Source organism: Acipenser ruthenus, chromosome 13 (genome assembly GCF_902713425.1).
Source record: "Acipenser ruthenus chromosome 13, fAciRut3.2 maternal haplotype, whole genome shotgun sequence".
NCBI classification, from domain to species: domain Eukaryota; kingdom Metazoa; phylum Chordata; class Actinopteri; order Acipenseriformes; family Acipenseridae; genus Acipenser; species Acipenser ruthenus.
Window position 1 is genome coordinate 29,635,612 of NC_081201.1, and position 16,500 is coordinate 29,652,111.

Sequence of the window (16,500 nt, forward strand, 5' to 3'; positions counted from 1 at the left end):
GAATGTCAACTTATATTTTGCTTTGTTTTTCAGGATGGTGGCTGCTATGGTGACCTATTTTGTAAAGCATTAAAAACATATAACATGCTGTGCTTTGGAATTTACCGATTAAGAGACGCACATATAGGTACAAGTAGCCAATGCACTAAACGGTGAGTCACATAACTGCACGTGATACTAAGACACATACTGGGTTAAGCCACACAATATCTCCGAGCAGCAACATTTTTGATGCTACAGATTTTGAATTTGAATCCCCAGAGCCTGGTAAAGATACATGTATGTAAACTTAAATTGGACTGTTTTTATCACCAGTATAGACATATGATGCTTTTTCATATTTACTATTACGTTTTAATATTGTACGCATGTTAACACGGTCATTCTGTTGCTGGTAAACTTAGATAATCATTTGTTTTTGTTTTGTTCCAGGTATGTTATTGCCAACCCTCCATACGAGTTTGAGCTTGTCCCAACAGACCTCATCTTCTGTTTGATGCAGTTCGACCACAACGCAGGCCAGTCACGGGCAAGTTTATCACATTCTTCTCATTCCTCCCACTCGTCCAGCAAGAAGAGCTCATCTGTCCACTCCATCCCAACAGCAAATAGGCAAAACCGCACCAAGACCAGGGATTCACGAGAAAAACAGAAGTACGTGCATGAGTAAAGGCGTTTGCTGTTCTTTTATGTGTGTGACACTTGTTGTACCTACTGCCTGACGCATTTGCATTTATTAGAGAAGACACTCTTTGTTTCATGCAGTTTGTGTTACTTCATGGTTGTGCATTTTCATGGTCGTATGCATGTGGTCATTATTTTGATTTTCACCATCACATTGATCATCGTCACCCCCCTTCAACACAACGGCAACCATCCAGATAGACCAAAACTAAGTAACAAGCATGAACATTGCAAAAGAACGAAATTGAGAAGTTCACAACAGAAACTTTTTACGTACTAGATTTTTGGAAACCTTTCATTTTAAATTCTGGTAATTTTTACTGCATTCAGTTGCTTCTATTCATCATGAAGTCTAACTGCAGCATAATGGAAACTGTTCTTTTTACTGCGTTTTCACACACAACAATTTTAATCCTGAAGTTGTCATTCGCTATGCACCACAACTGATTCAACACACAGGGCGGTTAAAAATAAAAATATTAATTATAATAATAATAATAATTCTAAAACACTGGACTATTGTATTTAATAGCACAATACATTATATTTGAACTGCACATGAGTACTGTATAACTACCATAAACCAGGATGTTTATACAGGGAGTAACATGCATGTGCAATGCAGATATTGGATTATGTTTACTCTGTTTTATGTTACTACTTGAACTAGGTACAGCACATGCCACAGAGTCAGGCACTTTGTGTTACCCCGTATATAGCCCAGACATGTCTACACAGCTCTCCACTCTCTGCTTTCCTTGCCACTGAGAGATATTCCACAGAGTATGACCCAGTTGGTGGCACAAATAAACTACTTACGTTACTTAAAGGTACAGTAACTCAATTAGTAAAGGATCATTACACATTTACAGTATCTCTGAATTGTAATATGCAAAGTGAAATACAGTGTATTATAGACATACAGTCGCCGCTGCTTAGAACAAGCGCGTTTGTGTTAACGTGATTCATCCGCAGTAAGCGATGGATGGTATAAACTTATAACCTGACATTCAAAGTGTCCCCCAATCACCAATACAGTAATCCAAAGAAACAAGTGTGTATGCGATTAAAAATCTTTATTAAGACACTCATTACACCAATAAAAAAGATGTATTAAAACTCATGAATGTAATAAAAAAAAGTACAGTAATCCGTTACATATTTGACTGCGATGGGACGGATATGTAAAAAGGCGGATAAATGAATCCTGTTTTAAATAGCATTGTACGCAGCTGTAACAATTACTGTACTATATTATTATTGTTTTGAGATTCAGCTTTTATTAGGGGGCTCCCCTAAATCCCTTGTTTAGAAAGATACAAGGTATTAATGCTTGGCTACCGCGTGGATACGTGCATTCGCTGCTGAGTGTCAGGCAGGAGATCGAGACAGAGATCAAAGTTGATACGCCCCACAGGTGAACAAAATGTATTTTTCATATTGTAGTGCTGAGCTGCAGGGTTTCCAGGATATAATGAGACAGACAACAGTTGTGGTTCAAAGCTGTAGGAAACCACTGTATTTATTTACTTTTTCAGTTTTTAGTGAACAATGGCTCTCATTTCTCTCCTCTTACTCACAAACTCAACTCTCTTAACTCTCGCTCTTAATTCTCCTGCCAGATCCCGCTTCTGTCTTTCAAACTGTCATCTCTACACACACACCCAAGTACCTCCCCCTTCCTCACTCATTGGTCCAACACTCCCTATCTCTGACTGGTCGTGTCAGACCTGCTCCCACCCCCCTCAGTGATGCACTCACACACAGGCAGTCTTTCAGGTCTAAGTCACACAAGCACTAAAACACACAGAGAACGTTAACAGATCTGAACAAGAATAACACAGTTTACAAACACACATTATTTACAGAGTACTCCCATCCGCTTCGCCAGTCCATAATCAGGTCCATTCCCACATTGTCCTCAGCTTTTTGAAGCAACGTTGCATTGTTTGCTGACTGACAGAGTTCCCAGCATGCTTTAGCAAGCGCACAGCATCTAAGAGAGACATTTTATTTACACTGAATTTTCGTGCTGATGCTCATCGCTTTTTCTCTTTCCAGCCATGCTTGCTTGCTGTTGTAGTCATTGCTGTTTTTTCAAATTGTAAATAAACCTGACACTCCATAAATAGCGAAGGTACAGTTCAGGGGTAATCGCTCAGTAACAAGGTGCAAACAGCTGATTGATCGATCTGTCAGGTTTTTTTACTACAGTAATGTGCTGTCTTTTTATTGAAATCTATGTGAATGGCAAGGAAATGAGGTGAAAACAGCTGATTGGTGGATTAATAAGAGCGATTACTACAATATAAGTGGTGTGTTTGTTATTTAAAGCTATGTGACTGGCACATAACGAGATCCAAACAGCTGAGTTTGCCCAAAATATACGGCGTGCTTAAAGTGGTATAAATGATGCCTTTTGTTATTGAAATCAATGGGAATGGCAAACGCTATTTGTCCGATATAAATGACTGCCCAAAATAACCCTTTACGGTATAAGTGGTGGCAACTGTATTTTGTAATAATTGCATTAAACATTTTCTGTATGGCAAACTCTAGGTCAAATAATTAACAAATACAGGTTTTCTGATTTACTTTAGCTCTTAACTTAGATTGTTGTGTTTTTTATTTTGATAAAATGTACTTTTTTAAATAGATAAAGATATAGATAAAGGATATATATATCTATCTCAGTAGTGGCTCCTAAGTATAATGGGTGGGAAGGCTAAACAACAAAACCTGCTTTTATTGCTTATACTCACACACACACACACACAGTTGTAGTCAAAAGTTTACATACCCCAATGGAAATTTATAATTTCTCGAAAATAAATAAATAATTATAGGAAAAATCTTTTGTAGCAAAAGTTTTTTGCTTTTGTGGATGAGGAAAAAAAGTTACAAGAAACAGAGGTCTACAATTGTTTATTTCAGAAAATGTCAAAATCAAAACTTAAGGGAGTAGCCACACGTGACCCATAACCTGCCTGGCAACAGACACGTCAAGATTAAGTCTAATTATGAGTGGTAGAGGCTAGCCACAAGCTTGCATCGTGTAGCCAATACAAACACAGTACAAACTTGACATACAGAGGGTGATTGCAAGTGGAATACACACAGAATCCCACCCATTTTGAGGCTTAATGTTAGCCAATAGCAATATAGTAGACCTTGGAAAGCATGACGTAACTAAGCTTTTTTTACTTTTACAAAATGACACGAAGGCTTCGCCTCCGTAGCCGCTTATGACGAGCCGCCACTGGTGTGTGTGTGTGTGTGTGTGTGTGTGTGTGTGTGTATGTACTGTATATGTTACACTCTATAGTCAGGATTCGGTCAATGACCGACAAAAATAACCATTTCGCGATTTTGAGCACTGACAAATTATCAAAGAACGAAATGAAAGGTTATTTCGGTGTTTGAGCAAATTATTTTCCTCAAATTGCAAACTGGAACATATCAAACAAGCAAAGAGCGAAACGTAAAAGAAGATACTGCTTCTTTGGTCTTTGAGTAAAGTGATATAATCAAATTGCGAAATGTAAAATACCAAACAAGCAAAGAACGAAGCACAAAAGAAGAGACGGTTTATTCGGTCTTTGAGTAAAGCGATATACTCAAATTGCAAAATGTGCTTTGAGCAAATGCACGGTTCCCGAACAGATTTTAAAGATGCTGCGCAATCTGCGATTTAACAATTAATGGCGGGGTGTTTAAAAATGGGCATCGAGTGAAATACAAACGTTTTAATACAATATATTTTTTTTTAATTGAATGAACATAAGCAGTAAATTATATTTATAAGATACACGTCATTGATTCATTATTTATTATTTATGCAGGAAGTTAACCCATTGAGACCGTGGCCTCATATTGTGCTTTTCGCCACAACAATAGCAGCTGCTTTATTTTATTTTCTGTGCCCTTATTCATGGGAATAGTTCAAGCTCTACAAAAAGCATACTCTGCCCTCGACCCCACCCCCTGCGCCCCACACATGCTTAAGTTTGTAGACATTCACAAATTGGCGATTAATTTTGGACACCCTCCAACATACAAGGAGAGTACAGTCTAGATTCATAAAAATGTGTTCAAGTTAAAGGAAAATAAAATCTTAAAACCAGATTTCACATTCTAGTCACTATTACAAAAACATATTCAACCTGATTAAACAATAAAAATAAAAAATATGATGTTACTATGATAGTTTAGGACATACATTACTGATTAGAGGTTTTGGTGGCTCTGGAGTCAGAGCCAGCTAGAAGCAGCTGAAGCTGGAGCAGCAGTGTGACTCTGCACCAGAGTGGCTTCAGAGCTGAAGCAGGGGCTGCTGGAGCTGGGGGTCTCCATCTGCTCTGGAGCTGCTACCAGAGCCACTCCGGAGCTGGAGCCAGGAAAGCCAGAGCAACCTATTTGATATATACTAGCCATAGTCAATCTGAATTAATATTTACCCACTTTGTTTTTAAAGTACATTGACATTCTTTTAAAAATAAATAAATAAACAAACATACCTTGCATGTTACATTAACTGTATTTTAATGTGTCCATTATTAAAAGGCTAACATTTTTTTTTTTTATGTTCTTAATATAAAAGTTGCATTTTAAGAGGAAACAATGTGTAATGCTGTGAGTTTTAATTCCTCATATCACACTTCCCACATTGTATTATTATTTTGAGGTGGGCTTGTGAAACTACTCCTGAGCATGAAGGATGTGGATGTTTTGAAGTGCTTTTTTCTTCACCATTATAAAAAGCTTTAAACAACTATCTGTTTACAGATATTTGTATTTTTCACAACTGATTTTAGCATGAGTTTTAAAAGGCTTGGTTGTTTAGATCTTTTCTGACATGACCAAATTAAATAAAGGTGTATATATATACATTTATGATATATATATTTTTTAATGTTATACTTCCAGCTTTTTACAATGTAAATAATATATGATGTGCATTAATACATTTTGCATGGTAGTTTCAGGAATGGGGTATCTTAGACTTCTATTAAAAAAAATATATAATAATAAAATAAACACATAATCCTATTATGGCATTCAAAACTGTTTTGATCACTTGTCAACTACTTAAGGGTATGTAATCCTTATACATTTTCCTCAGAGATCCAGGGGGGTGGGAGGTGCTAAAATATTGTGTACTGGTCCTGATGTCTGTGAAAAAAACTATTTTCGTCATACTTTTGTTCACCCTGCTTAGTATTTCATAAATTCAAAGTCATTTAGAGATGCCACCCAACATGTATATCATCGGTTTACCTATAATGAGTGGCATATTAAACTTACTTCCTGTACATTTTTATTTTATTAAAACAATGTATATACAGGTTTAATTCAATGAAACTTTTAATTGTAAATGCAAATATTATTCTGCCCAAACATTAAAGATAAAAATCTTGTACATTAACTGAAATTATATTCTAACCTAAGTCAAGATACATCCTTGATTTGAGACTGTCTTGAGAAAATACAATCCTTGAGTATGTGTTGAGGCCAAAAAAGTCTATATAAACTACTTATCTTTAATTCAGAAATAAATAAAGTATATATTCAATCAATCTTTATATAGTGCCTTTCATAGTGGAGCACCATCACAAAGCACTTTAACTATATATTAACAATACTCCATAAATAAATAAAATTAACAACAAAACATGATTTAAAGCTTAATGGGCAGTATAGGAAATGGTCATGTTAGTGAATGTGTTTACAATCTAAGATTTGTATGAAAACATTGTAAAACTTACATAGCTTACTTCTTTTTCTAAAGTGCAACAAGGATGAATAGAATGGGCCAAGGTATGAAAGTTAATGATTATGCATGCCATAGCAACTGCCGTGGGTTTCTATCATAACTTTGTCCTGGTGAAGAGTAGGAAAATATAAAGATGAGAAGATTTATATGAAAACATCCCTTTGTTTAATTTTTGCTTTCTAAGCCAAAGCAAATTGGCTTGTTATGTCTTAGATCACCATAACATTGCATGTGGCTGGGAATATGTTTTCCTTGTAGCCAATTACATTTCATAATTAGTCCACGTAACTTATTTCCCTCCATTTTAAGATTTGCTTTTTTAAAATCCAACGAACGTCCTTATTTAGTTTTAATATTACTTTTATTTATTATTAAAAGATACATCGTCAACATTTTGTTTAATTTTGTTGTTTTTGTTTGTTTTAACAAAATAACATTGCTTTGTGTAAAATTAATTGTTGTGTGATTGCACGTGTGTGTTTGAAGTCTTTGTAAAACAGAAAATATTGTCAGTGTCACAGACAGGCTTGGACAGTATTGTCAATAATATTTTTCAATTCTGAAATTCAGTACCGATATCACTAAGCAAGACAAATCATCATACTGTAAATTACCTAACTTGTTTTGACAAAGAATATTATGCTTGTGTCTTGTCCAAGTGGAAGTAAGCCAGCGTTAAACATTCTGCCGTACAGATCTTAAATCTCCAATGAACCTTGGGTACTAATGATGTGTTTATTTGTTTTTTTTTTTTTTTTTTTTTTTTTTTTAAACTACAATTTCTGGTTTGTCATGAATCGTACAAACCTTGGGAAGTTCAAATTAAACAAAGAATGAGTTTACAACACTGATATTTGATGAATGTGATCATATTAATAGGGTGCACACAATTTAGATAATTCTCATCCATGTGTTATTCATGTTATTTGCTTTCCAAGTCTTTATTGTTTCCATTTTTCATTTCATCCTTATCATACTTATTTAAGTTTGAGTTCAGCATGTGTCATTGAAATATGTTCTCTACTAAAGACCATTAAAACATTCTAGGTAGTTCCTCACAAATGCTTTTTTCATTACCAATATGTGACTAGAGGTAAAGGATTGAGAGCTCCCTACTGCAAATGAATTGCTGCAGCTAATGAGATATAATGAGTCTGAGGGGGTATTTTTTCTTTACAGTGAAACTTGCACATGTTGAAGGTGAGAATAATAATGAAATACCTTTATTCTCATATTGGTGATGCAAAATATAATTGTGGGGAACTAACGAAGCATGTTTTTGTGGTAGTAGAGAAAGTATTTTATCAACCCTTGCTGAGCTCAAACTTTTTAGTAAATGTAATGAAAAAACTAAAAACAATAATTGGAAACCAAGTAACGCAGATGATACAGAGGTGAGAGAATTATAAAATATAAAATGTTATACACCCTATTTGTTGTACACCCTATACATTTGTGTGCCAAATACAGCATATGAACAGAGTTTATTTCAGAAAAGAATATGTTAAATGTTAAATAATGTCTGCCGATAGACTCCTATAGCATTTAACATTTGAACATGTCTGACACTAATTGAGTGGACATTGGTAGCAGTAAAAAGGTAACTTGTATGAACACATACAGTATACAGGTACCCATGGTAGCATTCATTTACAATTACTGTATTTGTAAATAGAGTACAAGTTTAGGGGACCAACTTGAGTATTATTTTATATTCAAGTGAAATCTCCACACAGCCAGACTTTATCTGTACAGCTGTTATTCAGAATGTGCTGCCCTGTTAAGACATATGCAAGACTGACACATTTCCTTCTTCCTCCTTGTCTGTTTTGTACTATCTTATTGTTTGGCAGAAAAGAAATGGTTTACAGATGAGCCAGAAAACGCCTATCCGCGGAACATTCAAATCAAGCCCATGAGCACTCACATGGCCAATCAAGTAAATCAGTATAAATCTACAAGCAGCCTGATTCCACCAATCAGAGAAGTTGAAGATGAATGCTGAGTTCCAGACCCTTGGCGACAAATGGAAGTTGAGACATTCTATATGAAGGATGATGCAGCATTGCTGTTCCTACCTTGCTTGGTAAACCACTGACAAAAGATCAAGGATCAAAATATCTTCACAAAAAACGTGTAGGGACCCTCCTACATGTACCTTTAATATTACTTCCATGCTTTATATATATATATATATATATATATATATATATATATATATATATATATATATATATATATGACAATCAAATAAGCATTGTACAGCCACTAGCACTTTTAAAATTATCTTTTTTCATTAGTAGAATCAAATGTGTTTTACTTCCTGTAATTCTTTGCAATAGTACTCCTCTCTTGTGGCCAGACTCCACATTAACCGAATTTTGGAGAATGAGGGTCACTAAAGTGAAAGTAAAAAGGATAGTTTCCAAAGAATGTCAAAATAGAATATATATGTTTATCAAACATGTTTTGTTCAACATTACATACAAACTTATCATAACCCATAATTTACTTTCTTTTTTTTTCTTTTTGCGCCAAACTGGAGCATCAACATGTTTAAGTACCCAATATTAACAAAATCATGGTGAGACGATATGAAAGGCAGTTCTTTGTCAATGCACTGTACTATAAGATCCAGAACAAGCCAATCATTGTCTTGCTTTATTGGTAAGGTACAGAAATAGAGTTTGCAAATACTCTTGATTGTTATACAGGTATCATACAAACCCCTGCCAGAATAATTAGAACACAAAATGTGTTGGCTTTGGATGACATAGCCAGTACAGAACTAGAATGAGATGACATATCCGCTGCTTAATACAAGATGACCTGCCATGATTGTCTTTTAAAGTGACAGAAAAGGCCCTGGTCAAGGATTCAGAGATGATATGGATCATCCAGGTTTTGCCACCTATCTAGAACATCCTTCAGTCTCTGCAGATTGCCAGGTTGTGAGATTCTGTGAAGATGGCCATATACACAGAACTAAGCCATGGTTTGTTTAGTTTTTTGTATTGCTTTATAAAGCACATTGCGTGACTTTGGCCTTTAAAAGCACAATATCAATCTAAGTTGGTTGGTGTTGTTCAATGGGGTTTATGTCCAAGCTCAGTAGAGGACAGTCAGTGTAGTCTATGCAGTGCTTCCCATGCATGGTCCATTGCATCTGGTGGCAGAACCAAGCTTGTGTGACCCTAGATACCAGCTTTTCACCAGGCGTACTTTGGGCATTTTGGCAGCAGAATGGACAACATTGACTGTCAAAGACTTCACATAGTCTGGAAATGAACTCCAAAGATAACTGGCTGGGTACAAAACAATTTATCCTGTAACAGCTACAGTACAAATACAGTGGTGGTCATGAATGTTGCAAGTTTTAGCATCAAAATATGGTTGAACTATTACAATTACTACTTTCTAAGATTGTACACATTGCAAACATAAACTGTAACAATTTATGTGAATATGATATAATGCATTTGCCTTATGATGCACTAAATGCAAGATTAAACACTAAACAAAAATGTTCCAAACATTACACTTTCAATGGACAACTAAATTGTTTTAAATATACCAGTGATCTCTTCAGTGGGTCTTATTGGGTCCTTCTTTGGCCTTGATCACTACCTGGCACTGTCTTGGCATGGAGGCAATAAGTGCTTGGATATTCTCTGTGCCAAGTTCATGTTGTCATATATAGATCAGGTTTTTTTGGAGCTTATTTTCATACTAGGCTTATTTTAACAGTGTTTGACCATAGTTAGATGATAAAACTACAGTCCTCATGTACTGTAACATATTGCATATGTTAACACCCAAGAAAACCACCTGTCTTTTAAATATAAATTTAAAATAGTTCCTTAAGAGGTCAATATAAGGAGGTTTGACAGTACCAGGATATGTACGGTGATGCACTATTCATGAAAACCACTGTATGATGCTCAAGTTATTCTGGCAAGAATCTGTACATACGGTACTGTATATTGCAAAATAAAGGCATTCCATGTCACCAGTATTGCTGCAGAAAACAGTGACATTTATGGTGTTCAGCCTTAAATAATAATAGAATCACTTAGTTCATATCCAAATCAGTATTGCATTTTTAGAAAGACTCATTTTATAAACTTTTAGAATGAATTATATAGAAACATATAATAATTAAGGCATTTAACTTGACAATATAGTCACTGACAGACACTTTCACAACCAAGAAAGATTTCTCTATATCTCCAAGTCTGAATATACACATGATTTTGTTATACAAGTTGTTTCGAGCTTCCTGATGGCCTGTTTAGGTATCTGTGATTGTGTGTACTTTTCATTTAAATTGGTTTCCTTTGAATGTTGCTGGGCATAAAGTAGGGCTGAATTAAAAACATATTCTACAGCAATATAATTACAACACATTTTAGAAAAATTGTAACAAAATTATAATCTCTCTCTAAAAAAAAAAAAAAAATCCTATATTGGCCATCAACACTTAAAACAAAATTGTAAACATTAAACTTCTCTGAATTAAACATGATGTAACCCAAACAAATCTACAAACTGCATGTAGATGGAAAACTGTTAAAATGCCTGCAGCCACTCGTACCATTTTAAGGGTAGGATTTCATTTTATTAGTTACTGATGTTTGGCCGAAATTAGGTCTCATTTAAGGAAGAACACTTGAGCATTTCTATTTGCATAAGCATATATAATATTCCACATCATAGAGCAAAAAAGTGTCACAGCAAAAGCCATTATTGTCTCCCAGGGTCATAAGCAGTTAGAAAATAGATAAGAATTTGACTGCAATATTTTCATCATCAGTGGATAAAAGAACACGCATAACAGCTGAAAATTGCTGTGTACATTCTGTCCATTATAGACTACAATTTATTAAGCAAAACTATCTCAGCTTTAATGTCTGTCTACTGGCTGTGGTATGAGTATGTCCATACTGCAACTAAATAGGCTTTGTTCTGGAGTGAATTTCTGAATTGTGATTACCTTGTTGTTACATTTTGTAGCAAGTAGAGTTATAAAAAATGTGAATATAATGTATGTATAATTGGATTGTTGATAATATACTTGCTAGACTGAAATGATTCAACAATTTAAAATACTTTACCCATTTTATGGTGTCTAAATTAAGAAAAAAAAGAAACTCAGCTATTTGTTGATTTTTTTTGGAAAAAAAGTAAGATATGTATTTTCATTTTTATTTCTGCTCCTTTTTCTAGAATGAACCATTGATGTTGCAGAGAAATGTTCCCATATACATTGTGCTGCATGTGTATAATACATTACAGCAGGTATATCTGTTCATTTCAAAATGTGTTGTTTCCAGAATGCAACATTAACAATGGCATCTATTTAAGCAAACAGCAATGATTTAGAAACCAGCCAAGAGGTTTAATCAGTTAGTGTCAGTGTGTTTACTTACATTCCATATCTGTCTGTTTAATGTAAAATAAAAAAAGGAATATGGTAAAAGGAATCATACATTTATTGAGCCAGGTTAGTTGCTTAAAAGCAAAAACAAAGCACTTGCCTACAATCTGTGTAATTGAACAACGGAAAAACTGCATCTCATACTCAGTTAAATTCAAAACTTTCATTTTCAGTAATGCTTGTGTTTCAGCAAAATATACAGATCTACATTTATTGAACTGTTACAAAATATACCTACTAAGAAGATAAGTGTCAAGAAAACCCTGATTTGGCCATGGCATCATGTACTGGCATAGAGAATATCCAAGCCTCAGTTGTCTCTATGCCAAGCCAATATCAGGCATTGATCACGGCCAATGGAGGACCCACAAAGACCCACTGAAAAAAATCACTGGTAAAGCTTAAAAAATAATAATCATTGTCCATTGAAAAGGTATTATGTTTGGAACATTTTTGGACAGTGTTTAATGTGAATTGTATTGTTTCATAAATTAAGTGCATCATATGGCAAATTAAGTTAAATTGAAATAAAGTTACTTCTCTCTCTCTTGGACAGTATAATTTGTAACAGTTCAAAACTAATGAATAATTGTTAAAAAGCATGAGGCAAGTGCTTACTGCAAATCCAGGCATACACAGTAAGAACATAAGAAAGTTTACAGAGAGGAGGCCATTTGGCCCATCTTGCTCGTTTGGTTGTTAGTAGCTTATTGATCCCAGAATCTCATCAAGCAGCTTCTTGAAGGATCTAAGCTTCAACAACATTACTGGGGAGTTGGTTCCAGACCCACGCAATTCTCTGTATAAAAAAGTGCCTCCTATTTTCTGTTCTGAATGCCCCTTTATCTAATCTCCATTTGTGACCCCTGGTCTTTGTTGTATTTTTTTTTTAATGTCGAAAAAGTACTTGCAATGAGATTTATTTTAATGTCATCTACAAAAAAAAAAAAAAAAATTAAATTGTAAAACATGGTACAAATGTTTTGGAAAGAGTGAGCATTATAGAAACTTGAAGTAAAATAATATCAGTACCAGCAAGTTTTCAATTTAGACATTTGGGTACTTTCACGTTTTATTGCTTGAAAAATGGTGTACAATGTGTGCTGTCTTTGTATAAAGTCCTTGTGAACGGATAGCATAGACAACTTTATTCTTCAAATACCATTTCAGTAACTGAAAATGGGTTAGTAAACATGATTCGCCACCATATACTAGACTCCACTTTTCGTATGCTGTTACAAATTATTACTAGAGCATTTAAGGTTGCAGCATTGCTTGCTGGTTCAGATTAACACTACTGATAATTTCCCATAACAAGTTTTTAATAAAAGTCTTAAGTGGAGTTATATACCTGGCTGGCTATTTTCACACAAACAAAAAGCGTAAGAAGTGTCCCTCCCACACTAAAACACAATTGCTATTAATACATGCCTCTTAAGATATCTTATTATAACGTACAGCAGAGTATGTTTGTGGCACCTCTTCATTAAGAAAAAGGAGTATGGCATAGCATTTATTTGATTTGTTTTAGCAAAGGGATTATTTGTAGAAAAGGACAATGCTGAGAAGATCTACCTGACTCTGTCATATATGATATCCGGTGATAAATATATTGTCTTGTACAAAAAGTTTGTACATAAATTGTACATGGTTTCATTTTGTATTTTCTCAAATTAAATTGATGTATTTGTGTTCTAAGGCTGGTTTGTCGTCACATTTGTTACACAACACACAGCAAATCTAACTCAAACATGTAATACAAAACAGACATCAAGTCTCATTGGCTATGTTTAAAACAACTTTTTGGACCCAGAGTGGAACATTATTCTAAAATGTCATCATAACATCATTGTACTTTTATTTTTTTCGTGATTTTGTAAATTCAATTATAGTGTAGTATGCTCAGAGGGGGTATGCCAGGTCATTTTTGGCTTGATTGAAAATATGTCAATTTCTAGGGACAAATCCAAGAATGCTCATCTTACTAAGACAAAAACTATACTTCCTGATCTTCTGTAATCGTGTTGAAAATCTTGTGTTATGAAATGTTTATTGCACAACGTAAGGGCCAATGTAACTGTATCGAAAAAAACTAACAAACATCTGAGAAAGTGGGCCCAGTGCTGCTGCATCAGTGCATGGCTATGATTGTCAAAAGTCTTTGATATTTTAAGTTATTTCACAACATCCTTCATTATTACATTATGAAGAAGCATGTTTTTTATATGTATTACTAACCAGAGAAAGAAGTGTTTCTGCAAAAAGAAAAAAAAGGAATTGAAGTAGCCCCCTGATAATTTAGCAGCATATTTCATACAATTAGGCATTCCATCCGTTTAATGTTCTTTAGGAACTAATGGAATTAAGTGCATTTGCATACACAGTGTAGAGCAATTTGAGCCAATTAGCTAATAACTTATTAATAGAAATGTACACATTTAATAAGAACCAGCCGTTCCATTAAGTCATAAAACTTAGGAGGTGTGTGTGTGTGTGTGTGTGCAATGAGTTCATGTATTCAGAACAAATACATTTAAATGCCACAATTACTGTTCAATTCTGTTGTATAATACGCTTTATTCATATTGTAATTCAAAGCTATATGCAGAAAAAAATGCACTACTAAAATATTTTAAAAGTAACAATTTACTTTCAGCATCACATACCTAGGTCCTACCTTGCCAGAACATTATCCATCTAAGCTAACCTTAGCATTGTATAGCCTCCTGTTCAAACCAGGTCTATATTTTTAAAAGTCAAATACATGATGTTAAATTGAGGGCATAAATCACTTTGGGTGTAAATGTGTATTTATGTGACAAAACATTGGGTTAGCACTTGATAAACAGACCAAAGGTAAGGGGTATGTTAATGGCACTCTAAGACTAGACTGTCCTCCCTCAAGCTTCCTAATGGACAAGTATTGATTGGACAGCCTAGCATTAGTCAGGTTTAACAGTAAGTTTAATAATAATTTGTAGGGTCCTACTTCTAAAAGTCATGTTTTATCTCTGGCATGTTACACTGACATTTCTATTTTGTATTTAGATCCCCATGATTCTTCTGGTGTCTGCCAATCATCTCTAATTAAGGATGTAAAACAAGTAACTAATACCTCTTCAAGACAGATTGTCAATATGTCTGATTTCTCATAACTTGCCATCCCCAAAAGCAAAGCAAGCTAGTGCTGTATGGATTAATCAAACTTATTATAGGACTCACAACAGACTCCAGGAATGTATTTACAGAACACACTTTGGTACATAAACTATTGAAGGATGTTTAGTGAAACTGTATGAACTGTGACTGTGAAATAACCTGCTCAAACCCGTGTAAATTCAAACATTTAGAAAAGGATGATGTATTTATATGTGTGTTTTTAACTTGATGTATTCTTTGCACCTCCCTGCTTCAGACATCATTTAGTGTGTGCAGGAGTATTAAAGTACTTGGAACTCGGGCAGTTTTATTTGTCATCCGTCAATTCAAAATAGCAATCAGGTCATGACTGTATTATTACATCATTTTAAGTCAAGCCAAGTAGCAGTGTTTTACTACGTTAAGATTGCCTACCTGGTGTAAATTCCTTAGTTGTATGCATTATGCTCACAAACTTTGATATTATTATAGTGATCTGTCATGTTTATTCCATTGATGTTTTTCTGTCATCTTTGGTCCATCCATCTTGTAAATACATATTAATAAACCACTATTAAATTACCAAATGTAAGAGGCAACCAAAAAGATATAAAAGGTCAATGGCCTGTCTGTCCTGAGCAAACCCCTGAGATGCTGATCACTTGGACTTATCATCACAGACACATTAGTCATGATTTAGGTCTAGTGACATGTTATTACTTTCCCATCACTTAAGCCAGTCATGCTGTCAATCAGAGAAAACCAATTTTGATGTCAATCAATAGATCAAATGGGATGTGTAACCTTTAAAAGACACATTAACCTCTGCCCAGACATATTTACATATTTAAAATAGTCATATTGAAAAAAAGGTTAGTAACATTGACTATGCATAGATGATCTGCTAAAATATAAATTGTATCAGGGTGAAATATAAAAACCCTAACCTAAGTTTGGTTCAATGTTTTTGCCCCCATACTCTGACTTTTGGTTCACATTCATCATTGTGTTTTTAGTGGTGCTGTTATAAAGCAATGATTTATTTTGTGTTGTTTCACAGCACTACTGTACCAGGAGTGCAATATAATAAATCCTTCCCAATTTTAAACACCTTCTATAACTTCAATAGCAGCTTCTTGTTTCCAGTGGTGCACTGCTTCTACTGCTGCCCCACCTTAGGCAGCCTGCTGTAATATAACATTACAGCATTTTATTTCCAATCTAATGGCAGCAGTTCTTAACATACTAACACATTTTAAAAGTTGCAGATCCTAATTTTGCTGCCCCAAAAAATTATACAATTTTAAATGGGGCAATACCTCCAGGCTGTGTTTTAGTCTGCTTGTATCTGCTTTCAAAGTATAAACTATATCAATTAACTATCTATTAACAATTCTGATCTCAATTAAACATGTCTTTAAAGTAATGCAAAGGTTGAACACATTCAAGAAGCATCCAGTAAGCTTTT

The 16,500-nt window shown here is 34.5% G+C and overlaps 2 protein-coding genes across 27 annotated transcripts in view; one reads left to right on the plus strand and one right to left on the minus strand.

The window, feature by feature from the left end:
• Positions 1-13,592, plus strand: part of LOC117418354 (calcium-activated potassium channel subunit alpha-1a-like) — a 143,856-nt gene extending 130,264 nt beyond the window's left edge. For 16 of the 26 annotated variants that reach the window (XM_058985040.1, XM_058985039.1, XM_058985042.1 and 13 more), the window contains 4 exons: positions 34-152; positions 433-654; positions 6,473-6,501; positions 8,311-13,592. In XM_058985040.1, coding sequence (XP_058841023.1) covers positions 34-152; positions 433-654; positions 6,473-6,501; positions 8,311-8,462 — 522 coding nt within the window. In that variant the 3' untranslated portion in view covers positions 8,463-13,592. The remainder of the gene's footprint in view (positions 1-33; positions 153-432; positions 655-6,472; positions 6,502-8,310) is intronic. The other 10 variants (XM_058985047.1, XM_058985050.1, XM_058985053.1 and 7 more) reach the window with 2 other exon arrangements.
• The window catches only part of LOC117418089 (leucine-rich melanocyte differentiation-associated protein-like), a 332,909-nt gene that overhangs the window by 12,575 nt on the left and 303,834 nt on the right, over positions 1-16,500 (minus strand). The gene's annotated exons all lie outside the window — the stretch shown is intronic.